Source organism: Neopsephotus bourkii, unplaced genomic scaffold (assembly GCF_033783945.1).
Source record: "Neopsephotus bourkii isolate Nb327-2 ecotype Australia unplaced genomic scaffold, CSIRO-AGI_Nbou_v1 NB_1749, whole genome shotgun sequence".
Lineage (NCBI taxonomy): Eukaryota > Metazoa > Chordata > Aves > Psittaciformes > Psittacidae > Neopsephotus > Neopsephotus bourkii.
The window spans coordinates 6899529-6925992 of NW_026902223.1; the positions used below are offsets into that span (position 1 = coordinate 6899529).

Genomic DNA, 26464 nt, shown 5'->3' on the forward strand with positions numbered 1-26464 from the left:
TATTTGCTACCATGTTTACGACTAAGTTTTCAGATATTCCAATCTTAGAACAGAGAGAAATGAGACACTTTGGGATGCATGATGAACACAGACACCAAACTGTGTCCTGCTCATAGAGATAAGGCTGGGATTGAGGAAATCTTGAGGTATCCTACGAAGAGGAGGCAGCGTTCCCTGGGGACCCAAAGAAGGGTCAGGTCTGATAGACAGGAAGAGAAGCTGAAAAGCCCAGGGGCAAAGGAGTGAACTCCCGAGTCCTCGCCCTCCGCTTACCTTAAGGATGTCCCCCCGTTTGAAGCTCAGCTCGTCATCCGCGGTGGCTTTGAAGTCGTACTTGGCGATGGCTTCCATGCTGGGGCTGCCGCGAACGGCGGTGCGGGCGGTGGGCAGGAAGCGCTCCCCGAAGCCTCCGCTCCTCCCGCGGCCCGGCTCCGTCCGAGGCGCCGGCCCCGTCTCTCACATACAGGGAGGCCGGGGGACGATCCGCCCTAGGGGAGGGGGAGGAGGAGGAGGAGGAGGAAGAGACGGGCCATTAGGGGAAGTGGCACGGATCGATGGCCGGGGCCGCGCCCAGCGCCGCTCCCTCCGCCCGGCGCGGCGCGGCTGCCGCTTCCTCCCGCCGCCGCTCGCCCAGGCCCGGCTCACCGAGTGACACTTCCCGCGGCCAATGGCCGCCACGACTGCCCCGGGGGCGGGAGGCGGCTCCGCAGCCGGTCCCGGCCCTCCGGGAGGAGCCGCGGGCCCTCGCCCCCGGGCGGCGGCGGCAGCAGCAGCAGCAGCGTCCCGGTGGTGCCCGCGGGGCAGCCGGCCTGGCAGGGCCCGCCCCTCCCGGGCAGACACCCGCTCCTCGCGGTTGTGATCACCCCAGCACCGCCCGGCCACCGAACCGAGCCCCGGCAGCCCCCGCCGGCTGCAGAGAGGAACAGCCCGCACCCTGCACCGGGAAGGATGGGTCTGAGGATGCAGCCGACAGCAGTAACTCGGGTTTTTTCCATTCATTTGAATACAGTGACACAAAGCACAGAGGGCTTCTGGGGGTCCTCTCTAAAAAAAAAAAAAACTTCCTGGAACTGAAATGCCCACCAAAGTGTCCTCAAATAATATTACAGAGAGACAAAAGTTTGGGCTCACTCTAACATGAATCCATCCCAAAATTCCAGTGTCTTGGGCAACAGAACGTTTTAAAAGCACTTCAAATGCACAGCATGAAAATCAAGATGTTTGTTTATCTCTTAGGAGCACAGAGAAGGAATGACATCAAACCCAGCAAGGAACAGGGAAACCACTGGAAAGGCTTAAATCTTGATCTTGGGTTTGAATTGGAAGGATATAATCGAACTCCAGCTATGCTGGAGAGCAGAGAAGATACAGGATCAGGAGAAAATCAGGTCTGTAAGTTCAAAGCTATTGTGAAGGCCCAGCAGAGAGCTGGTATCTGTCAGTGACAACTCAAGACAGAAGAGCTGTGACAACCAGCAGTGAACCCACGCACCTGCTAATTCAGTCACTGGTTACGGCCCAGAAGGAGCCCTGCCACAAGCAAAGGCAGCAGATGGCAAGAGAATTCTCTCATCTCGGAGAGAAACCTGCCTTACACAAATACAGAGAAGCAATAAACATGCTCCTGTTCCACGAAGCCCATGTTTGCCCAACCTTCGGCTGCCCATAACAAATAACGAAGCTGGAGGCAAACCCCAGAAGGGAGATTTCCATCACAGGAAGCTGGCAGGATAAGAGGTATGTACAGGATTTACTTTGATCAAAAAAAGACCAGCTCAGTGAAGTCCCCATGTGGGCAGGGCTTGGGGTTTTCTCTGGTACTCTCTGGTACTCCTACACAGTGCTGCTGAACTGTCAGTGAGACTGACAGGGCTGTCAACAGCCATAGAGATCCCAACTGAACAATCTGCTACTGCAACCATCGAAAACAAATCTACTGGATCCAAATTTGACCAACATGCATAACTAAATCCAAAAGGTGCATCACCTTTGCGACATTCTGTTGATTCAAAAATACTTCATTTTAGTTTCAGTGCTGATGAAAAAGCATTGTCCTGATGTCAGTCTTCCACACCCACAGCACACTCATACAAACAGCAGCAATAGTTTTCCTTCACCGGGGACATTTTCTCTTTGCCAACTCTGTGTTCACCTCTGCATCTCTGTAACCTGGCCTCTGTTTTTGCTAACTGATGGTATTTATGATTTCCTGCTATTACAGCAATATTAAGGAGCAAAACAAGTAACTGTGTGTGAAACAATGGAAAATGCAAACATTTGTCCTACACCTCCCGCACCTTCCATGGTAAACCTCAGCAGATTCTAATCCTCTCAAGGGATAAGTATTACTGGCAGCAGTGCCTTGGTGGTTCAAGCAGCACAATGCTACATTTGAAGATGGGTATCACTACATGGGTATACAAACACCATCAGCTAAGGGAACACTGCTTGAAAACCCCAAGTTCCAAACCTAAGAATGCAACAGCAAGTTGCACAACAAAGAATACATGATAGGCTCAAGACACAGTTAAAGAAACTATTGCCAGTTGGGAAATGTTCATTTCTTTAGGATACACAAATATTGCCACTGCATTAGCATCTAAGAACTATTTTTTTTAACAGAAGGAGTTACTGCTCAGCTTTCTTAAAGAATCTGACAGAGCATTTCCAAGAACTACACTGGCATTTCCCTGAGCTTAGCAATAGCACAATGTTGGGAAGTTTTCCAGCACAATTCAAGATGAAAGAGATTCATCACACAATTTTCTTCAAGCATTCACTTTACTACCACCATCATATACACTGTCAGCATGTAAAGGAGGGATGCTTCCAGGTACCAGAGCTAACAGCAGCTGCAGTGTAGAACCAAACTTTAAACATCACTTTAGGCAAAAGTGTAGCTGCAGTTTGGACAGGGAAGTTCCATGCAAATTAGGGAAAAGCTTTGAAAATATTAAGCCAAGATACTTACACAGCACATGTCAGAAAAGGTTAAGGTCGAACATCAATTCCCTTGAAGCCACTCAGAAAGCATATGATTTTCACTATTCATGTAAGTCATTATAGACAGTCAGACACAGTTATTAAAATACAAACCAACTGCACAACAAGGACAAAAATCAGCTTACAAGGAAGCAGCTTGTGCTCATCTCTCCCCACTGAGGGCACAGCTGGAGGTATCTGCTATGGGCAGACAACAGAGAAACAACACACTGCGAATACTACAGTGTTCCCCAGCCCCACGGACTTCAAATGGAATCAGACCGGTATGAAGGACTAACAGGCAAAATATGAACACAATGAACACACACCACAAGAATTATCAGATGATCTCACTAGAGAAATGACTGAGATTGCTCCGTTTTTCACCTCTTGCCTTACTGTGATTTGGGGCAAGATACTTCCTCTGCTCTTAAAATATCTGGGAAGGGGGAGAGAAGCAAAGGCAGCAGATGCAGCTACCGGTAAATTCTGATTACCAAAGAATACTGAAGCTGAGGGGGGGCTGTAAGTAATTACAAATACAAACCTGCCAGTGGTAGCCAACAGGAAACAATTCTCATGTTCTTTTCAACAGATATTTCAAAAGCCACTCAGGCAGAGGGAGGCTTTTTGTCTGTCTTACAAACAGCATTTTTTCTAGCAACTGAGAGCTTTCTCATTGTTCTCTTTCCACTGTTTCACTGGAAAGTGATATGGGCAGGAACAGAAGAACAGACGGTTTAGAAAAGCCAAAGCGAGGGAAGAAAGAAGATCCCTTCAGTGGAAGATTTTGCAAAGAATCAGACCCAGGCTTCATCAGCTGCTGTAGGACAAAACATTACAGAGGGTGATGGAAAGAAAAATGTGTGGATACATCATCTGGAAGACACGCAGAAGTGTTAAGTGACAGGCTCTACACAAAAGAATAGAAAGAAAAAACTGGTAAGAGCAGAGCACTAATTCACATTAGCCAAATAAGGAAGTAAAACACAAGAAATGAATGAGGTAAAATAGAAATTATCAACATATAAAGTCCAGACATTCAGGATCATAAATAACACTCCAATGATCTACCACGTTAATACATTTCAACTTCCTTAAGCAAGTCAAGATAGCACAAAGCTACACTAGAGCACAAAGCACAGACAATATTTATCAGATCAAATAATTTTATCAGGTAATAGAAAACTTTTATCTCTGCCCAAATTTATTTATTGCCTTTTTTTTATTGTTGTTTTGAACTGTATAAGCAGCTTTGACTGTTCCAAGCTTTCTGGTATTATGAAATACTTAAAGCACTACATGACATAATCAGCATAAGAAATGATAACTGAAAGGTCTCTTTTTTGGCACAAGTTCCCAATACCCAAAGTTTGCAGAAAAATGGATTACAAGCACCACAGTGTTTGAAGAACAGTAACAATCTGTGACGCTGCATATTCTGGCCCTCGACCACAGGCATTTAGTATTTTCTGAAACAAGGAGTTAACTTCCCTAAACACTATATTTATCTATGAACTGCTCTCCCAGTTATTAACTGTGCTACAGAGTATTTTGCTCTTTAGGTTATAAAGAGATGTCTGAGTCAGATGCTGTGGGAGTTAACATGACTGCATCCTTGTCTTCTACAGATCATTTGAAACTATATTGGCACGTTAAACCTTATGCCCCCCCCCCCCCCCCCAAAATCAACGCTGCATCTCAAGCAGGAAGTTCTGAAGAGAAAGAGGTGGCAAAGAGAAAAATGTCCTTCTTTAGCATAAAGCGCACGTCTCAAGCATGACCCAGAAGGTCTTTGGAGAAAGAAAGGGATGGATGTTAACCTGCCTACAGGGTATTCACAACCTTTTAACCTTTGGAAGCGGCCTGAAGTTACGGAACTCTTCCGGGGAATATTAAAAATAAGCCCCAAGAACAGCTCACACTCCATGCAAGCCCGGCGACGGGGAAAGCGCCCCGAGACCAACACCCGTCCGCGGGATCCGCGGGACAGAGCCGTGTGAGAGCCGGCGAATCTCGCCCAGCAGATAACGTCTCTCCAGCCCAGGCCCTTGCTCCAACCCCCACCCGCCCGGGGCAGCCCTGCCCCGCAGCACCCGCACTCCGACAAGCGCCTCAGGAAGGTCGGGGCCCGCCGGGGCGCGGGCCCACAGCCGCGGGGAACAGGGACAACGCTGAGGCGGCTCCTGCGGAGCGCAGCGGGGAGAGGCGGAACACCCCAGGGGCCCAGGCCGCGGCACCGGGGCTCAGCCTGTCCTCCCTAACACGCTCCAGCAAGGCCCGTGGAGGGCAGAGGAGCCGGGCCCCCCACCGGGAAGGGCCCTTCCCCGCGGCGCACCGGGGCGGGGGCTGAGGGGGGTCGGCGGCCCGCCGCCCGCCCTCCATACACACCCCCCCCCCCGGACTCACCACCGCGCAGCGCTGGGGGCCGCCGCCCCGCCCGAGGGTGCTCGCCGCCTGCCCGGCCCCACGCGGCCCGGCCGCCCCTCCAGCGCCGCCTCGGCTGTCGCTACGGCCCCGTCCCGCGGGCCCCCCCCCGCCCGCCGCCTGCTCCGCCGCGGCCGTTCCCGCAGCAACTCTCGCGAGAGCGGCCGTGTCAGCGCTCCGCGCGATTGCACCGCCCAAGGCGGGAGGGGCGCCTGCGCGCTCAGAGCCCTCCTCGCGCATGCGCAGCAGTGGTCGCGGGGAAAGAGTAGGGTCTGTGTAGAAGAGAGCGGGGATAAGCAGGAGCCGAGATACCTGAGTAGCATGGAGTCTGTATCCATCATCCCCAGGGGAAGGGGGTCATGAGTACAGGGCTCCGGAGGTGAAACCGTGCAGGGTTTATGCCTAGTTCATCTGTAAAACAAGGCAGCCTAGCAAGGAGGGATTCATTAACAATCTCCGCCTTGTTCACACTGTGTTTGAGGGGGCACTGGGGGTACAGACCTCATCAGACTCGAAGAGCAAAAAATACGCCCGGCAGAGACATAACTTGACAACTAGCATCCTTCTGAGCACTGATTAAGGCAGTCAGGCTTTAGGAAAAACACACAACAGTGAACACACATCGCAGTTAAAATATGCACAAGGGCAGAATTAAGATTGCACCTGCAATCATCTAACCTCCTGATGTTCTTTGAGCTTGAAAACAGGCTAATGACAACACACAGTAAAGGTGTTGTTCAGATAAGCACCAGGTCCTAATTCCTTGATAAAGCTACAGAATAAAAGCAGCTTTCCCCTGGCTCTAGAAAGCTCGGTTCTGACCTGGAGGCTTTTACAACTGTAATGAAAGGATGAGCCAGCTACTTCTGGGGTTTTCCCCTCCAGTTGCTCCCCACTCTGCCACCCACAAAAAGATGTGAGAACTGGAACAGAGAGCACAGCAAATACACAGAATTGAGACGCAAGCCACAGGATTCACATCCAGGTTCCTGTAAATTTAGGATTATTCTGGACCAAGACTACATCTAATTTAGAGATAATCAATGTTTTCTTTTAAGCAGACTGAGATGCATATTTCCAGCCTCCAATTAAACCCACTTCTATTACACATGCCACCACACAGGCTGATCTTCCTAGCTGTACTCTGCAGGGGGGTGTCATGGTTCCAACCATATTGAGAATAACATCAGAGTATATATCCTGCTTTGTGCAATTCAGCTTAAAACCATGGTCTGCAAACACTGTCTGCTAACATTCACATTCTAAATGCTCAATAAAGATTCCTGAGAGGTTATTTTGGGATGAAATTTCTGGTTAAAACCCTTAGCAAGGTCCTCTTCTTAACAGCATTGTATTTAAGGGGCTTTAACTTATTGCCAAATTTGGGTGCTGGGGGAGAGTGTGAATTCTCCCAGTACTTCACTCAAAAATTGGAAAGGGTGGGGAACTGGAGCTATAGAAGTTGAGGATATTACAGATGTTTCAGATGTTCTTTCTGAGGATGCAGAAGTGATGCATCCGGGGTGACACAAAGATTGATGAAATCAGAGCTAGATTCCAAGACCACTCCAAGCCCCCAGTAACTGGCTTACAGACTCTCTGGTTTCATGTACGACCTCAAAAAGAGCATTTAGAAGTTCTTAGTAAGCCTTCTATAAGTTAAAGAACATCTCAGAAAACCTAGAGCAGCTACTTTTAGCTGGACTTGAAGAGCCAGACACAGCCAACAGCTGCCAGTTGAATGATGGCTACTTTAGGAGCCTGCAGCTGCCTGACTTTAAAAGGGCAGTCCTAGAAAATCAAACAAGCAACACATTTTACAAATAGCAGAGATCAAAGTGGTCAGAGCAAGATATTCCCAATAAAGGAGCTGCTGAGATGTACTCGCTTGCAAAGCAATTAATGTAGAATGTCTCCCCAGCTTGCAAACACATTCATGCTTTAGAAAAATACACAACTCACTGTGCAAATAGCAGGCAGCTTCACTGCAGCAGAGGCTAAAATCCTGTATAGCTGTAAGCTAGGGTGGAAAAGGCAACAGAGACATTGTTTTGCTAGAGGATCAATTTCAGATGGTTTTAGTAGTCTAGGAATAGCCTGGATTTTCTATGAGAGTTTGTGGTGATAAAGTATAATCTAAGATTAGCTCAGAGTATTTTAAGTACTAAGAGGAAGACAAATCTTGGTGTCTGACATGTCTTCTGGATGCCTTTCTAAACTTCTCAGAGCAGTCTGGAGACATAAATGTCCACAGTTTGCTATCAATTAATCAGAATATTAATCAAAAACTGGTTTTGTATAAACAGCCACTCAAGATTTGCTGTTTCTGCTTGGAATATTCCTATTAATGCCATGGTACTGCCTAAGACAACAATTACAGATAATATAAACGGAAGTTTAACATTAGTAACAGCAGTTACATTAGTGCAAATGTTATGAAGACAAACCCTAGTGATAGCACATCTCTTGTCATAGTCTCTAAACTCTGCTCCACGAATGTCTGTGTCATAGAATAGTTAGGGTTGGAAAGGACCTTAAGATCATCAAGTTCCAACCCCTTGCAGTGCCATTCAATTATTGTGAAAACTTCTCCATTATTAGGACTCAGAGCTCCCACTTTATGTCATCTAAAGATTAACTTTCTAGCATTGTCACAGCAAATGCATGAACTCAGCATGTGCTGTTGTAATGCACTTCTCTGCGTAACAGCAACTCTGGCATGTATTGAGATCTTATTAATATATTCCTAGTTTTAACCACCATCTCAATGCTACTGTACACAGTAAATGTGCTTCTTTGTAGGGCTGATGCAAGAAACTAAATGATAACCAGGAAGATATTCTAGACTGTTTCTTTTCGTTCAAAGGAAGAAAGAAGTGACCTCTCACTCCCACTTGCTGAGAGCATCAACACATGCAACTTCAAAGGTGGTTTTGAAAACTAAGCATCAGAGCTTAAATTGGAGCCCAGGGGCCTCTGCCTCAAACAAAAGAGCAGCTAGAAACTATTGGGAGAGCTTTTGAATTTAGAGAGGGTTCATAGTCAGAAAATATTTGCTCGAGCTTTGATTCATATCTGTTCTCTCTATTGGCAAACACCAGTTAAAAGCTTGTGAATGAGTAGTAAAAGAAGGAGCCTTGTGGTCTCTCTGTTCTTTGTGCACTGTGAGCAAATTCAACTACAGCAGGATCTGTCTCGTGACAGTGCAAGACGCAAAGAGACCAGAAAAAGAAAATCATCTCTCTCTGGTACAGCAGAGACTGCAACAAGAAAAACCCAAGCTTGAATGGAGAATAAAAGTGATCCTTAACTTGCAGTTCCTTAATTTGTAATGTTAGCTTGATGCAAAATTGTATGAGACCAAATTCTCTCAGGCATCTAATCAATCAAGAGGAAAAACCCAACATCTGAGTACTTCAGATACTGTCAGTATCAAAGACAAAACAGGGTGGGTGTAATTGTTGAGAATGAGTAGGAACTGCTTAGAGGTGGCTGGAAACTGTCATCACATCCCAGACCTAACAGAAGGAACCTCTGGCCTTGAGGAAGTCCTTGCTTCACCAGCACTGGTGTTTCATAGGCCCATCAGCTCCCTGACAAACTTGTAACACTTAAGCAATTTCTTTACAACGATGTGGCTTAACCTGCATTCCATGTGCCTCAGTCTCTATCTCTGCTCAACCCCAGGCAGAGGAAGCCTCCCTGGCTAGAGCTCTCCAAGGCAACTCATTTCATCCTTTCTGTAGCCTTTGTTCCTAAGTCCATTCTCTTCAGACATGAGGATCTGTGGTTACCATGAATTACAATTCACAATTGCCAATTTATGGAATTGTCTGTTGCAATGATTTTTTTAATGGCATCTGGCACAATAACTGTACCAAACCACATTACTAATACACCTTTCTTCCTCAGGGACATTTCCTGATTTCAAAGAACTACAGCGATCTTTTTCTTTTAGCTCCTCAAAGCAAACCCTTGACTCATGCAACACAACTGAAGATGCTCAAAATTTCACATTGTGATTCTGTATTATATTGCTGCAGTTCACACAGCACAGCACTATGTATGTGCTACCCAAGTTGTATATTAGCAGCCTGATGTATGAACCAAGATAGAAAGCTTCCTCCCATAGAAAACAATGCAGAGAATCTGTGGGGGAATGTAGAATAGATGTAGTTAACTCAAGATAGCCCTGATCAATTTTCTTGCAAGCTGAAAATGTAATGCCATAAGAGTGTCCTGACAGCTGTAGGGGGACTGACTCGCCATATACCTCCAAGATACACAGGAATAAAGTGGGTGTGGCAAATAGCTGAATGCCAAGAATGTAGGCACAGCAAGGAGACAATGCTGGGAATGGTGCTGTTGACATTTGTTGCATGAACATTATTTTCTTGCCTTTTCCTTCTCACATCACCCCATGTTGGCCTCAGTGTAATAATCATGCCAGAACCATTAAAATCCAAAACTATCCCATTTGCAAGATTGAGTCTTGGAGTAGAAGTTGCTTTATCAAACATGCCTGATGCAATCAAAGAGCAATGACTTTGACCTGCTCTAGGAGGATGCTAAATACTTTGAGAAAACCTAGTATCTATGTGCTAGTCTTAGCCCAGATGCAACAGACCCACTGATACTCCCTGCAGACAGAAAAGGCAACAAACTGCCTTCATTCATAATTAAGTATTAAAATAGTCACCAAACAAGCTTGGCCTATTGATGGAGCCTTATAGGCTTAACTGGTATTACTAGAGGTTCTTTAAAACCTTAATTCCAGATCTAGGTTTCCTGTCTAGATAAAGGATTTACCCACATGCCTGTATCCGGAACACTGTGTGACAGCACAAATTAGAGACTCAGACAGCAAAGCTATGGAAAAAGCCTGTCCAGATGTGTTTTCTGTGCCTGTTCTTTGGAAAGCAGGAGAGTGAATGGATTGAGGATAACTGCTTTGCTAGCTGGTTTCATTTTAGTTTGTAGTTTTCTTAGTGATAAAAGCAGTATCAAAGGGATATAACAGATGTAAACATGTACAGAGTATATTCTATATACAGGGAAGCAGAGATAGAGTGGACTTGCCCAAAGCCATACAACAATGTTCAGCAGCATTAGGAACAAAATTCCTAGTTCTTGATTCCCGAGCCTTGCTATAACCATCAGCTCCCTGTGCTTCAAACCACTCCTAATGCTCTGCCTTTCTCACACACATATTGAAACGTTACCACAACTGCCTGTTTCTGTGAATCTGTCCAAGTGCAGTAAATGTGCTGGTGCTTGTGACCCAGACAGAACAGCTGAAATAGTGTCACCATTTTACAGATCTCAAGAGCACTTGTGAAGCAGCTTAATCACCATGTGAGACAAACAGGGACTATTTTGACTTTTATAGACCAGCAAACAAAAAAGTCAGCTTAGCCTCAAAACTAAGCAGAAAACAAACAGTCCAAAACAAAACTATTCGTCTTATCTGTTCCCAGTGAGCTGGGAAGAATGTAATAAAAGCAGATTCTCTTCTGTACCACATGTGTTTCTATGGTCACAAAGGGAAGAAAGAAAAAGATAGTTACAAAAATGACAACATAGGAAATACTGCTCTACCTGGGACTGTAACAGCCATTGCTAACATTAAGAAATTCAACAATAAAGTGCTGGCTGAGGTCACTCAGAGCTGCTTAACCTCTGAAAGACATCTGTAAAAGGGAACCAGATCCAACTATAGTGTATCATCTCCCCTTTCTTCAGTACAAAAGAGCTTCTGCTTTCTTCCTACTCCCAGTTCAGTCGTCTGTCATTTTCAGGACAGCTTGAAATTGTCAGTTCAATTACCTTTCAGTCTGGAGAAAAACAAAGCAGATGCTGTTTGTTACTAAAAGGCAGAATCTCTCTCTTTTGAGGAATGCAGTGTCTTTTATAATTAGTTATTGAATTATGGTACATCTCCCTTATTTATTAAATAATACACAGGAGCTGGTAAGGAATATCATTTAGCTAAAATGAAATACTATCTTCTCTTCAGCTTTGGTAGAGGTGTTGGTCAGCTCAACTACTGCTTTTTAAGCCTCAGCCTTTGTATCAATCTTCCCCTTTTAATTCCTCTTATCATTACAGACATATTAGAAACATGGTCAGTTCCTAGCATTTATCATGAAATGTGCCTTGGGGTGGGGGAATCAAACACACAACAGTTGCCTTACCTAAACAATATGATATTTTTTCACCAATTTATATATTATTTGTTCAGAAATTCTACTCAAATATTGATTAAAAATGCAACTTCATCTTGTCAGAGAGCTGAACTAACTAAAAAAAAAAAAAAGGAAAAAAAAGATATTTTTTTTGCATACAATACCTGCTTTAAAGTGGTCCTACTCAAATTTTCATGTCTGTTCTACCCACAGCAGCGCACTGATGAGCACTGACTGAAAGGCACATGCAGGGAGGCCAAATAGTTCTCCTGGATCTGTCAAGCACTGAAAGCCAGAGGCGGAAGCTTACTGCAAACTGAGCCATGTCTCTGGCACATATGTCATGGTCCCAAGAGGAGACAGTATATCCCTGCGCTGAGGACATGGGGAGCATGAAATTAAGCTTTTTCAGACTATACAGAGAGGTTTGCAGTAGCTGGTTCCTTTCTGTAAACTCCCTACCAAAATGATATAGGAGGCTTTCACACAGTGAAACAATTCCAAGAAGTACAAGGATGTGGAAAAAGCACCCATACATGCAGAGATAACATTATCTTGTTTAGATTTAGAGCATTCATTCACAACCCCAACATCAAAAAAACAGAGACATTGCTTGCTTGTAGAACAGGTCTCTACACCAAGGTTCTAAGATCCAAAACCCAGAGCAGTTTAGTGCCTCTTGAGTACTTTACAGCATTTGCCTTTTCAGCTTTCCCTCTGCCATTTAGTACTAGAATACATAGGAAAAGTGCTCTCTGGATACCTGTCCTATTTCTGATGCTATAGCCATGTTATCCAATTCAAGGGTGTTTCTGCTCTTCCAACCACCCTGGTAATAATGCCTTTTGATAGTGTTTTTCACTTAATCTCAACACGCTCTTCAAGCATTAGGTCCCTAAATCACCCTGAGGGAGACTGGTAGATCAGATTTATTAAGGAGGAAATAAAAGCACAACTAGGTTAAAGGTCCAGTATATCAGCTCCTATAACGGCACATCTCACTGACAGAAACTCTATCCACACCATACTTGTGAGTGAAAACAGGTTTTATTAGTGGCTTGCTCAAAACCCACAGGGGATCGGTGTCAGAGGGAAAACAGTCCAGACTCCGGATCTCTATTGAAGATGTATCTCTACTCTGACCTTTAAATACAACTTTCTACTTATTAAGTATACTTTATTAGGGATGGAACAATATAAAGAGGAACTAAAAATGCTCATGCAGCACACTGCACAACACACCATCTTATTACAACTCCAGTAACATATTTATCCTCTTCCCCTTCTTTATGGTGTAATTTCATCTCTAAATTATACCATAAAATTCCCCAGACCTGCCATTTTAAACCAAAACCACTTAGAGTGTCACTCAAGTGTATTAAGAATTGCGGGGTTTCTTCGTTAACTGATTCTAGGGAATTGTTCTGGATAACAAGCTCAGGAAAAGCAGTTGTTTTGTGGCTTCCATTCTCCTCACCAGAATTTAGACTGCATTTAAAAAGAGCTGAAACCACACTCCTGCACTCTCTATGTCTCCAGACACCATGCAAGTAGAGTGTCTCAAAGGAATATTAAGTACACTCCCAGAACACTACTTCCTCATCCAAAACTGCATCTCCAGGGAAAACAGTGCAGAGCCTTTGTACAATTTATTGCCGTAACATCGCAAACAGCTGCACCTGTAGCTTAATACACTAATGATCATCAGTTTTGTAAAGCAAAATCTCACATGGGAACTGCTGCATCACAACCTGGGATAATACCCGCTCTGCAATGAATTGCAGGAAGAGGAAAGGGATTACAGCTAAGGAACATGCATCTTTTCGATTTAGCCACTGTGAATTGAGAAGACAACCCCCAAATCTCTGCACAGAGGCACAGAAACTGGCCATCTCCGCCTCACACCTCTGATTTCCTTTCCAGATTCTGCAGTGGCTTAGATTTCTCGTTAGATTACCGGCTCGGTACGTTTGTGTGCTCGCTTCACGGCGGCTTCCTGCGCATCCGGCACCCAGCGTGTGCGTTCACCTCAGGGTACCTTAGAGACTGCCAGCCCGTTGGTTACCCTGCGGCAAAAGTGGCTTTTCAAAGGGAGATCTGCAGGTGTCACCCTCCCCTTGCGGAGGCACAGCCCTGGCAAAGGGACACCCCTTCTCCCTCACACTCCCGTGACAGGGGGATCTACCTCGGCCTGCCTGTGCCAAGGGGATGACGCCTCAGGCCGCTCTTGGGCTCTCCTCATCCCCTCACGCATTCCCCTCACTCCTGAGTCACTTCAGTGCTCTCAGCACCGTCCCTACGACTGCATCGCAGCACCTGGGAGCCAGCGGGATCGCTCCTGTGTCGCCCGGTCCCCTCAGCGCTGCCGCCGGGGCTGAGCCGCCGCTCCCCAGCCCACCCGGGCTCCCCTCAGGGCTAGCCCCGACCTGCCGGCAGGGCGGATGCTTGGCTTCGCGCGCCACCCCGCCTAAGCCAATCAGCGCGCGGCATACGGGGGCCGCGCGGGATCTCACCAACCAGACACCAGCTTCTTGAGGCCGCCCCGAAGCCCCATCGCGGGTCCCCCAGCGCTGTGACGTCCCGTTTGCCAGTGACCCTGATGGCGGCCCCGGCGGCGCGGGGGGAGGCCCGGCGGGCGAGCGGCTTCCCCGCCGAGAGTGCCCGGCGCGGCTGGTGAGTACGGGCCGAGCGGCGGCGGGGCGCGGCCGGGCTCCGTCCCATTGGAGAGCGGCGCTGGGAGGGCCGGCCGCTCCCACAGCGGGATCCCCACGTCGGCTGGAGGCTGCCCGCCATGGCGGGGGAGGCCCGAGGCAGAGCCGGCGGCGATCCCGCCGAGCTGCCCGCCGCCCCTCGGGCCCGGGCTCCCGCGTAGCGCCGTTCCCCTCACGCACCCTCTCTTGGCATCGCTCCGGAGCGGCCTGTGAGGGAGAGGAAATGAAGGAGACCGAGAACAGCCGCCCCCACACGTGTTCGCGCCTCAGCGCACCCGGCGGAGCTGCCCCAGCAGCTGAGGGACACGCTCCGCCTCGCAGCGCATCCCCCGCCAGGCCCCTCAGCCCCGGCAGCGCTGACCCGAACTGGGTGCTCCGGCTGCAGCTCTGTGTTCCGCGTAAAGGTTTTAGGGCTGCCCCTAAATTCCCACTTAAAAGCCTTTAGGAGTTTGTCTGGACTCCTCGGCTCAGCCGGTTGCTTCACTCTTGCTCCTACCTCATCGCAGTCTTGCTCAGCAGAAGTTCATGGCACGCTGCATTCTGCCTCAGACATTCATCCATGTGAGGTACTTCCGAAAGCTGTGATATCCATGCAGTTCTTGGATTATGATACCGCTGTTTGTCTGTTGTTCAGGAGCTTTCTCCTATCAGGATAACACAGGCCGTGGTTGATAAGAAAAGGCCTAGCAATCCCAGGTAAAAATCCCTTTACATAAATACAAGTTTGTCTTAGATGATACTATCTACCTAAAAAGTAGCTAGAGAGGAGCAAATAGTGTTGGAGCACACAGTTTACAAGACTCACTGAGCCTTCACAGGACAGCCTGTGCTACAGAAGAGTTTCTTTAAGCTACTCTGACCCGTCTTAAAAGTTACCAAGATAGAACCCTTCTATCTCCCCAAGGCCACTGCCAAGTAGTACACAGCATTAACTTTCTGAGACAAGGAGGCAGTTATTCTGTGCTTGCTTAAAATCCTATTATCTCCTAGCAATTGCAGAATAAGTTCCTAACTGAACAGACAGCTCATATGCAAGGAGGTGCAATGGTATAGGGGCACACGACCTCTATGAAACACTTTAGGTTCCTTAAAAGAGCATGTTTATACAGAAACAAGCTTCCTTAAAAAGGGCTGTACTGCACTGAACTACAGGGCCTGCTCAAATATAGCCAGATTTGAATAGCCTACTAAGCAAACTAAATTTGCTTTCTAAGAAGCCTGTTCAATACAGACATACACATAAATAGCTACACTGTGATGCCTTTATGCAAGGTATCTTCTGTTCTTGAAAGTAGTACCTTGTATTTCTTTGTTGTCTTTCACATAAGTACATTAAAACACTTTATATAATACTGCTCTTAACCATAACCTTTTAAATAAACACATTGCCAACATTTTTTATCATAGGATTAAGGTCCCTTTTAATCTAGGTTACAAAGTAATCAATATTGCTACTGCAAGCGGAACCAAGAAAACAAACTTCCTTCCTCTGGTCTTCATGCTACACTATAACTGTTCCAGACTGTGTATCTTTAAAGCTACCCTTACTTCTTCTGTTAGAATCCTACCCAAAGTACCTGCTAGAAGCAGCCACAAACACTCCAAAGACCACAGTGTTCCACCAGGAACATAGCCCTGAGGGAGTATTTGTATCACCCCTCTGGTTGGGTGGGACCAGCCAGGAGCAGGGCTGGGCCGTGAGGGATTGGCCAAAAGACAAGCCCTTCTGTAGGGTGGGCTAAAAAGAGGCCTAAGGGGGCTTGGGTAATACTGTTCTGCACCTAAGGTTGCAAGGAGGAAGATTTGGGTTGGGGTACCACCTGTGATAGTGTATATGGGACCATCTGTATGCTAATTGTGGCACTTTGGAGCATTATCTGTAATACTCTTGAGTGACTAGTGTAGAGAAGTTCTTAAGGAGATGTAAAGGGCTCCTCTGTTTTCCTTTCACAGTAGAGTGAGTCAGCTCTCTGCTCTAATTCTAGACACAGTTCATCAGACAAATGTTCATCATAAAACTTTCATGGAGCTGCTTCTGAGAATAGCAAAATAGACAAATCTCTTGAACTGATCAGTGTGTTCTGCATAAGGGCTGTGCTTTGCATGAATGTAGGAGCTTGGTCTGATTAATGCCCTCCAGGTGCTGCTTTGGGGAACTCCCAATGAACACCTTCCATCAACATGATATTGTTAAATATCTTCACATGGCAAACACTGGTGTGGGTTGGTTTTTTGCCTAGATTTACTATAAACTATGCATACAACACCCTCATTTATAACCTGGAGTTAAGAGAAAGAGTTGCACTTTTATCTGTGAGTCAGTGTACATTGATTTGCTGGAAGGTTCTATAAATACACCACCAGCTTTTTGAATCTTATTTTGGGCTGCTGCCTTTTTGTGGGTTTGTAGCATTTCAGGGTGGGTTTTAATGGAGGGAGTTATACAATCCTGATTCCCATAATAACCATCATCACAATGATGAGTGACAGCTGCCACTTTTGCAGTGAATTCTTCCCTACATTTGCTATGAAATGCTTTAGTTGCCGTTCAAGGCATCGTGCCACAAAGCAGATGATGTCTCAGCGCTCTGCAGAGGCTGCAGGGGCCCCTCCATCTTTCACAATTGAGCCTTTTGTTGCATTTCCCACTTTGATCCAGACTGTACACATGCTGTCTCTTTCTGTGGCAGACTTAGGGTACCTGAAGCAGAAAAAATGAAGCAATCCTTTAATTCCCAAACACTCTCTTTTAACAAAGTAAGGAAAAATGAACACAGCAAAGATCTTTCATATTTACTGTCCTTTAAGCGCTATCAGCCCCTGTGGAAGCAGGAGGTAGACTGATCTGATTTGATCGTTCTTTTGACCATATCAATCAGTTAATTCTCAACTTACCAGAACAAAATTAAAACAAAAATAAATGCCTTCTTTTGGTTGTGTGACATCTTGTTTCACCAGTGTTAATCTTCAAGTCTGGCAAGTGTGCCAAATCACAGCATCAACTAGATAGGAAAAGACCTGCCATTAACTATTTGCTATTCCCCTTCTACCTCCTTGTTGCTCAGCTTTTGTTTTAAGCCACCACTGCCCTTTGAAACAAGTCTAATGTGCATGTTCTCTGCTGAAGATTACTATTGAGAAAACTCCTGTTGAGTAAGGGTTAAACACAAAAGTACTTTCACCTCCAAAAGGCACATTTGGCAATTGGAAGACAAACTTTTAAGTTCATTTGGAGTTTAATCCTATTCCTGATTCAAGGTGAAGTAGATCTCTAATTGTTGCCATTTAGCAAGGGAAGTGTGAAGTCAACAGATTCTTCACAGCCATGAACAAACAAGATACATGACCACTGCTGAGTTGATAATACTTAGCACATATACAGCACTAATTCAGAAGATCTCGCTTACTTTACAGATACTAATAAATAGACTTCACAGCCTCTCTCTGAGGCAGATCCGCCCATCCCTATCTATAATCTAGGGTTAGTGAGGCAGAGGATGTTCAGCTGGCCCTATTTTTGACAAGGTTTTTCACAAGCGGCTACTGAACCAGAAGTGTGGCTGCCAGCTCACTTGCTGGAATTACTTTGTGCTCTCAGTGAGTCTCAAAGCAGGTCATTGACAGTTCCACTTGGGACATCTTTGGAAGTCCATAGATCAGCAAACGTGCCCATGTTGCAAATTATCAGCTACTCATGAGGACGAAGACTGTGTGGTTGTGCTGTTATCAAACCCATCAGTTCTAATCTAAGCCATTCTGTACAAGGCAGCTGCTTTTTTTGGTTATTCTCTGTTCCCCCATGTTTCTATTCTTGGTGACAGCTCAGGCTTCTGCTCCTGAGGAATCCACTTTTGGCAGCAAGAAGTGCTCAGACTCCCCATCATTTTTCATAGACTATATCTATATTTTCAGTAAGTAACGTGAAAGCACCAGTGATGGAACATTTAGGGAAAGCAGGATCATTAGGTTGATTTATTTTCCTCCCTAAAGACTTGCAGCTTCTGAAGCACATTTTTCTTCCCAAGTGTCTGTAGGTTGTATAGTTATCTGATCTTTCTGTTTGCTAGTTGGTTTAGGAGTGCTGTACCTCATGTATCATGCTGTACAGTTCCTTATTAAATATCACTATACTGATGTTGTGAGGTTTGGTTAAGTTGTCATGCTTTGAAATCCCTGGATTTCAAAGGAGCATCTGCAAGCACAGTGTTTATTACCTGTATAAATACTGCATAAGACAGTGCTGTTTGAAAGGTGATTTCATAGACAAAGGTTTGAATGGACCCTTGTAAAGCTTCTGCTCTTCAGAAGGATGTTTCAAACACTTGTTGATACTCTTAGATGAAGCTATAAGACTTACTGTATGCTCAGGGCACTTGCAAACAGAAGTGACTTTGGGGTGATGGCAGATTTTAAAAGGTACCAGATGCCCATGAAAACCTGAGCAGTGACCTCATTTATTCTTACAAATATAAAACAGACATATTCTAAGTGCATTGCAGACCTCTCCACATAGTTGTGGGGTAACTACTGGCCAAGTTCAGCATACAGGACTTCCAGAAAGTTCATTTGCTGTTAGTGAAAGGTGCACTGGATTGAGTTACTTGGTGGGACCCTATATTGGGTTTCACTCTACTAAATGATTTGGAAGTATTTCTCATGCTGAATACAGCACGATGACACTTGGACACCACATCCAACCATTTCAAAGTTCCATGGACTGCTCTAGACATGAGAATCCTGAGGAGGATGGAGTGTGCTGGGAAAGTGAACTGGCTGCCCTTGGAGCCTCTGGTGTCTGAGTAGAGCAACCACAGCTTCAGGCATCTGTCTGCGGCTAAATACTTGACACCCACTGACATGTTCCAGCAAAGTCCCACTTCATTTCTTCCCTCCTGTCTGGCCCAGTCTAACATGTCAACAGCATGAGTGACTAATGGCCTGGGCAGGCAGAAGAGAGATAACACACAGGGAGGGCAGAGACAGGCAGATACTCTAGTGTGGAAGAAATAGTAGTGCACGGAACTCCTGGGATGGGTCCAGAGTGGGGTAAGTCCTTGCTATTGGGTAGGGGTGGTGGAGGGACACATCTGGTAGTGGGAACTACAGGAGGGTGGAGTGGCTGGATGCACAGCTCTGCACATCTGCACGTTGCCTACAGAAAGAACTGCCTCAGCTTCATTGTGTGAAGCTGTGTTCTGAATGTCTGCAAAAGCCTCTCTAATGCTGATGAGGTTTTTGTTGGTGTGGCAGAATTCCTGCCATTTTCTTGCAAACTTCTTGTCTTGCTGAATTCTGATTTATAAGAAAGCGGGCACAAACCACATTTTATATGGGTCTAGTGCCAGTCCTGGTGCAGCAGTTGTGGCAGGATGGTTTATCACTGTAGCCTGTCTTTTCTTTTGGCTTCAGTTATCCTAATACTAAGCTATCCCAACCTGTCCAGACTTACCTGTGTCTGGAATTCTTGGTTATAAATTAAAGCCCTTTTTAAACTTGGAAAAATGAAACATTCCACTTGGTTTGTATATCCAGGTTGGCACAGGAGAGACTTGGCTTCTTGCTTTCTCTGTGTGAAACATCCAGTCCAACCATTGTTAGCACCTTCAATTGGGGATGTGAGAGAAACTGCTTCTGGGTTCCAGGTCAGTCTGTTCATGTTCTGAACAGCATGCTGGTGATGGAGCAGTGCTGCATGCACCACTGGTTACTTCACAAGCTCTTTAATTGTTCATTGTAACAGCTTTTGAATTTAACTAGGTAGGGAATATTCACTCTTTCCAACCAATCTTTCATCTTTTAACACCCTTGTTGTGTAGAGAATCATAGAATGGTTTGGGTTGGAAAGGACCTTAAGATCATCTAGTTCCAACCCCCCTGCTGTGGGCAGGGACGCTTCACACTAGATGATACCGTAGTAGGATACCCTAGTATCCTGCTTCCTGGCACTGAGGGACTTCAGGGTGGTGTTCCCAAGCATGAGGATGATGTGCTCTGAACTGTAAGGAATGGTGTGGCTTGTACTCAGGATCACATTTCATTTGCTGCCTAACCCAGAATGCCACTCAGGGCAGTGCAGCAAACCCTGCCTCCTACCATCCTGCCACAGCCACCCTTGGCTCCAAGCGATACAGGCTCCATGGGATGAGCACCAGGAGTCCAGGATATATTTTCTTGTTCTGCTTTTGTGACTTTGGCTTCCCAGTTACCCACTTGTGTCACACATAATTATGCTTTTGAAGTTCAGATCCAGAGAGACATTGAGGCTCTTAGCTTTGAAGTACCGAGAGCATGGCACAGAATCCTTCAGTAGATCCATCTTTTGTCAGAGGGGAGTAAAAAGAAGAATCACTGATTTATTTCTCAGCCCTTTTATTATTAGTGACCTTAAAATCATCCCCTCATGCCTTTCCTTATATTGAAGTCACTGTCAAGTTAAAGGCAAGATACTGATGCTCTGTGCTGTGTGCAAGCATACAAACGTACGTTTTCCTCCTTCCCACTCCCAGCTCTTTGCTGGGAGCTTTGTCAGCTTCGCTCCAGTAGCTCTCTGATTCTTTCCTTGCAATTGCTAATGGCCTGGCAGGGATACAAAGTGACTGAAATAGCTTCATTCCCAGGGTGTGTGCACACTGACAAGGGTCACAGCTCAGCAAAGTAGGGCAGAGTCCAGCCTTGTGGCTCATGCCAGCCAGCCAGCCAGCAGCCAAAAAAATGGCAGTTGCAGGTGCTGGTTGCTGTAGTGCAAAGCAGTGCTTTGGTAGCCAGCATCTGAGTACTCAATGCTTGCTGCTTCCCAGAATGCAGATGCAGGACTTGCCTGCATGAGAGGAAATCCTGACATGGAACTCTTCAGCATGGGCAGGAGGAGCTTTCTGAGTAAGCTTTGGATGCTCTGTGTTTTCCTTGTTATGGTGGAGCATCATGGAGAGCAGTGCTGCAGGTGGCTGCCACAAGATTGGGATCTCCAGAGTCCTTCTTTGAAGAAGCAGTATGGTATAGGCCAAGGTAGTAAATCCCAGTTGGGTTGGTTTGCAGATCTTGCTTCCTTGTTTGCTTGGATTTACCAGAAGTCTAAGCGCTGAGTTTGTGTGTGATAAAAAGTAGAACCAATAGTTACTGATCAACAAAAAGCTTCCAAGACAAATCATAGCATCATTTTAGAATGATTCATTGTGTTCCTATATAAAAGAATCCTCTGGAGCAATGTACACAAAGCCTTTGTTTTAACCAGAAAATAAATACATTTTACTTATGTGGAAGAAGAACAAATTTGTGCCATGGAAGATCAAAGGGAAATGGGCTTGAAGAAGGATGTGAGTTCTAGAGCTGCTTCCTATCTCAATTCTATTACAGGTCCAGCTTTGCTAAAAGGAAGAAAGGGGGGAAAAAAAGAAGACCTAGTTCCCTGGAAATCTGGAATTGTTTTTATGACTTCTGGCCCACTGAATGTTGGTCATCTGCAGGCTCAGCCCAGCAACATAGCCTTGTCAAAGACTGCATGTGCTGTTCAGCAAGTGGAAGACTCATTACTGCAGGCTCCATTAGAGATTAGCTGGACAAAGCTCTTGGTAGATAAGAATAGCAAGACAAACAGCCAGGGGTGACAGCATGCTCCAGCACCTGGTGGAATCCCCTGCTTTGTCAGCTTGTTTTGGAGGCTTGCCCTAAAGTGTGTCAGGGCTGCAATAATCCTGTGAGCTGCTGGGAACTTAATTCATCTACTGCAGCAATTTTTGGGGGGGACATAAGCTAATGGGATCAGTTCTCAGTGAGAGGAGGTTCCTGTACTATTAGAAGCGCTTTCAGGTCCCCAGTTCTCCTTCTTTTAAAGACAAATCTTGTAATCTGAGTTTTGTGAATGTCATAACTTTCTTGTCCTAAATGGAGTTATATGGGAAGATTGATTAACTGCTTCTCTTCTGTTTCCACAGCTGGTGATGTGATAAGTGTGGCCAAGCTCATCTCTGTGTAGGAGCCACCCTCCCCTGAGCAGCAACCCCCTTCTGCTGCACATGCTGATAGAACCACACAGCCGTGGAGCTCAAGGAGAAGTGGCAGGTAGGTTTCCTGATGCAATGTTGAGTCCTTTTAATTGTCTTTCATTATTTTGGGTCAAGGCTCACCATTTGGCATTCTGGTATAGCCCACAGTATCAAAGCTGAGAGTTCTGTCACCTTCAGATTCCTAGGGATGCACATGCTTGTGTCAGTAAGCCCTTTGCAGGCTGGGACTGAGATGTCATGGTGGAGCACATACCAAAGTATATGCTGTCACATATGCTGTGTCTTTCTTGAGGTTTAAAGTAGGGCTTCAGTCCTCTGGACACTTTGCTTGACTTTATTTGAGAGGCTGAATTCACTGAGAAGAGTTTTTAAATACACAAAGTTAATGAAATCATCTGAGTCCAGTTTTTGTGATGATAACTGGATGTATTGCTTGGGTAATTGCATGTCTAGGAAGTGCTGCAAGGTAGTATTTGTACATCTGTTTTAAAAAGTTCTAGGTATGTCTAGATATTGTATGGAGGAATGCTGTCTTGCCATGCTTTGAGATTCAGAGGGAAGAGAGAGAAATCTTCATGAGTAGCTGCTGTAGATGCTAAAGACATATGTGCTGTGGCTGATAGGAGACTGTCAACTTGGCACATGTTACTACTTCCTAAAAGTGAAATGATTTTGATCACTTCAGCAAGCAATGTGCTGGTCACTTCTGGTTTAGTTTCAGCACTACCTGAATATTAAATGTATTTCTTACTCAAAAATTGACCTGGTTTTTATTCTGGATTCCAATCAGAAATGGGGCAGGTAGTTTGAGATCAGTGGAGGACATTAGACGCCAAGCTCTCAGCTGGCTCTGATAAGAGCACATTCTTGGCTTTCCTTTTTGGTGTCCCTTTCTCCACCACACAGTAACTTTGTCTGCCAGATCATGGTGCTGCCTCTCTGTTATTCTTGCATCCCTTTCTTGCTGTTTTGTTTACAGTGCTTCCAGCATCAAGAAGTGGTTTTGTTCATTAATGCAAAGTACCTTTTAGGTAATCACCTCAGATCTGCTCTCAGAGATTGCTACAGCAGTGTGACTCCAAAGCTACTCCATTTTTAACATCAGTACTTGTCTAGTACACCTCTTCTTTGCTGGGGTCTCTGTTCTGAAGTGTGCTTGTCCCGGAGGGTCTGAGTTTACTCATGCCTGAAACTCTTGGAGCTGCTTGTGCTCGGAGCACATGTTTGAACTGTGTTGGTTTATATCTGATTGTTGTATTACCATGGAGGTAACATTCCAATGAGGATAAATACCTACTTATTCTCTTATTACTGACATCATAGGCTAATCTGGCATTGTTCATTTTAAGAGATGATGCAGTTACCATTCTGTACACGGATGTGTTCTGCGTAGGACGTGAAAGCACCAGCACTGGCATGGCTGCAGCCATGGCAGAGCACAGTGGAGACAATTCCACTGTAGGCCACTGTCTTTGGTTCATCTCTCTCTTTCTCAGATGACATTCTTTACTGTACAATGCAGGAATTGCATATCAAATTGCTGGAATGGCAGCAGCATGGACAGTATTGTAACAGACCTTTAAAAGGCCTATTAGTAACGTGTCCTGTACAAGGACATTATGGGGGGATCATGGTGTTCTGAAGTCTTAGTCTCCTTTTCAGAGTTACTGAAGCTTTTTGTCCCTCCTTCCTGAATGGGGGTTAAAAATGAAGGCAAGATATCATCACACTCTTCAACAGGATTTAAACAAAAAGCCTTTTGAACCGTAAAGCTGCATTTTACAACTTACTTTGTTTGGATCTGAGGAAAGACAATGGATTTGTTCTTGTAGCAGTAGATTATTTGGTGTTAAGAAGTTTGCTCCTATTTTTTTTTTTCCCAATACTGCAGATCCCTGTCTCACCCCCTTTAAAGTGGAATCCATCTTCCTTTCCATAGTGAAGAACTTGGACACATACATGCTGATAAGGGAACAAATTAACCTGGTATGTAACCTCAGTAGTAAGTTCAGTGTGCTAGTTTTATTTTCAAATGCTAAAAATCAAAATGAACCCAAGTGAAAACATCACTCTCAAATCTAGCTGAAAGCTTTTTGTTCTAATATATGTGTGTGAAGAGTTAACACTCCTGGAACAGAAGATGTGCTCAGAGGAAGCACAGACATTTGTCACTCAGAAGTCAAGAGACTTGTCCTCTGCTCCTATGGGCTAATACAGTTCCCTTGACAGAAGTGGCTGAGGATCAGAGTTTGTCAGATGTAATATAGGCCACCTTCCAATTTCTGCCAGAAGCCAGACACTGCAGGAAAGGCAGAGTTTATTTCAGGAGCAGTGCCAAAACCTAAAATTAAATGTGCTGATATCTTGTTCTTCCTCTTCTCCTGACTTTTTAATTTTCTGTGTGTTTCTGAAGTGAATTTAATACTTGGGAAAGGTACCAAAATCTCTACTCCAAGATGAGCATATACCAAGACAGACATCAGCACTGGTTGCCACAGGGCAGTGTGAGGCTCAAGAGTCTGTGTTATTTAAGCTGTATTTACAGCAACACAACCAGTAAAAATAATTGGCATCATTGATACCACAGTTACCAATAACAACTGAGCTGGGTTATCCCAGCGTGATTGCTGCAGCCTGGATACAGCACCAGGCCAGACCCTGGCAATGGGTCCACATTGCTCCAGCTCCAGCACAGTCTGTCCTTAGCTGTCTAGAGTTGTCTTACCTTTGGACTGAAAATTAGCCCAAGTCCTTTGCCTCTTCTCAGCTTGCCAGTAATTGTATCTCAGGTTAATCCCCTGCTCTCTAAAACCTCATCTTTTCTTCCAGGGGCTTTGTCACAATCTTTTTCTGCACGTCTCTCATCTATGCTCCAATTTTCATATGGGTCTCAGTCCCTGCCTTTATACTCAAGCCTCTTATTTCAAGCCCCAGTTTTATCTTCAGATCTCAAGTTTACAGCCTCTGCTCTTTCATTCTGTTACTTAACGCACAAATGCATATTCAGATGCAATTAGACTGATGTCAGAAGGAAGCTACATAGTACAAATTACTGCCCTACACAAAACACTTCAGAACAAGGCCTCTCAATGGTGGGGTAAACAAGAAGAGGCAATTTAATCCATTTACCCATTTCCAGTTGTGTTCACAACCAAAGCTGGAGTTTTTGAGCTGGAAGAAAGTTGTATCAGGACCTCTTACCTGCATGAAGCACAGGGGTTGTTCCTGGTATTGCACTGTCACAAGCAAGTTGTTCTATTCACATTCACTTCAATCTCCAGGAGCAAAGCCATGGGATCAAGCACTATGATAAAAGGAGAGGTGTTACATGTATGAGGGTTTGTCCATTCTTACCCCATGTTGTTGTTGTTGATCCTTTCTTCTCCTTGCTTTTTTTCTTTGTGTTGAAGTGAGTAGGTAAGTAGTTTCTTAGCAGGAAAAGAGGAAGGAAGGAAAATTTGTGTCATTAGGACATTTTGTTCCTCTCTGTGGTTTAAAATTGTTGTCTAGGAAACAAAATGCCCTATAGGAGGATGAAGGATGCCTTGCCTCTTGCTCCCCCTGCTTTCTCCTGAAGTTACATTAAATGGAGTGTCAGCTTCCCTTCAACTTTGGCTTTAAGAGCCTTTGTGAGGTTACATACTGATGTGTAACTTAGTGCCAACACAGAGTGATAACCAGACCCTGCTTTGGGTTTATTGTAAATATTGAGACCTATTCTTTACACATCTGGCTTTAAACGTAGAACATGGGCTATGCCTGTTTAGGCATTTGGAGTTTGGTGAAGGAAAAAAAGTGAAGAGCTTGGCCAGGGAGGGTGGATGAGTCCTGACACTGGTACCTGGTCTTCAAAGCTCCATGATATGCTGAGATCTTTGCAGTGCCTGTCTGTTCTGGTCTGGACAGCTGTAATCCTCAGCAAGGCTCTTGGCTGGGATGGTTCCTGGTTCCTTACCTCTTTCTATGTGGAATGAAAGTCATTGGTTTAGTGGTTGCTCTGCAGAGCTTGGAAGCCCCAGGGAGAATTAGGGCAGCGTTGAAGTAGGAGCTATATAACCCCCCACTTATACAGGTGCTTCTTTCCAACAATGAGAAGGAAGCATTGCAGGAAAAGAATGAGAGAGAAAGCTCATTCTTCTTCACCTCCATAAGCCTT

The 26464-nt window shown here is 45.3% G+C and overlaps 2 protein-coding genes across 6 annotated transcripts in view; one reads left to right on the top strand and one right to left on the bottom strand.

Annotated features, from left to right (window-relative positions):
• Window positions 1-13896, bottom strand: part of GRB2 (growth factor receptor bound protein 2) — a 59005-nt gene extending 45109 nt beyond the window's left edge. Inside the window, exons 1-3 of one of the 3 annotated variants that reach the window (XM_061377144.1) lie at window positions 13780-13896; window positions 13552-13660; window positions 274-488 (exon numbers count right to left, since the gene is read on the bottom strand). In XM_061377144.1, the coding sequence (XP_061233128.1) occupies window positions 274-351 (78 nt within the window). In that variant the 5' untranslated portion in view covers window positions 352-488; window positions 13552-13660; window positions 13780-13896. Of the gene's footprint in view, window positions 1-273; window positions 489-5391; window positions 5546-13551; window positions 13673-13779 lie in introns of those variants that run through there. The other 2 variants (XM_061377145.1, XM_061377142.1) reach the window with 2 other exon arrangements.
• Window positions 13897-14123: 227 nt separating this feature from the next.
• TMEM94 (transmembrane protein 94) overlaps window positions 14124-26464 on the top strand; it is a 47825-nt gene continuing 35484 nt past the window's right edge. Inside the window, exons 1-3 of one of the 3 annotated variants that reach the window (XM_061377118.1) lie at window positions 14124-14267; window positions 22237-22363; window positions 24200-24294. In XM_061377118.1, coding sequence (XP_061233102.1) covers window positions 22318-22363; window positions 24200-24294 — 141 coding nt within the window. In that variant the 5' untranslated portion in view covers window positions 14124-14267; window positions 22237-22317. Of the gene's footprint in view, window positions 14268-22236; window positions 22364-24199; window positions 24295-26464 lie in introns of those variants that run through there. The other 2 variants (XM_061377121.1, XM_061377119.1) reach the window with 2 other exon arrangements.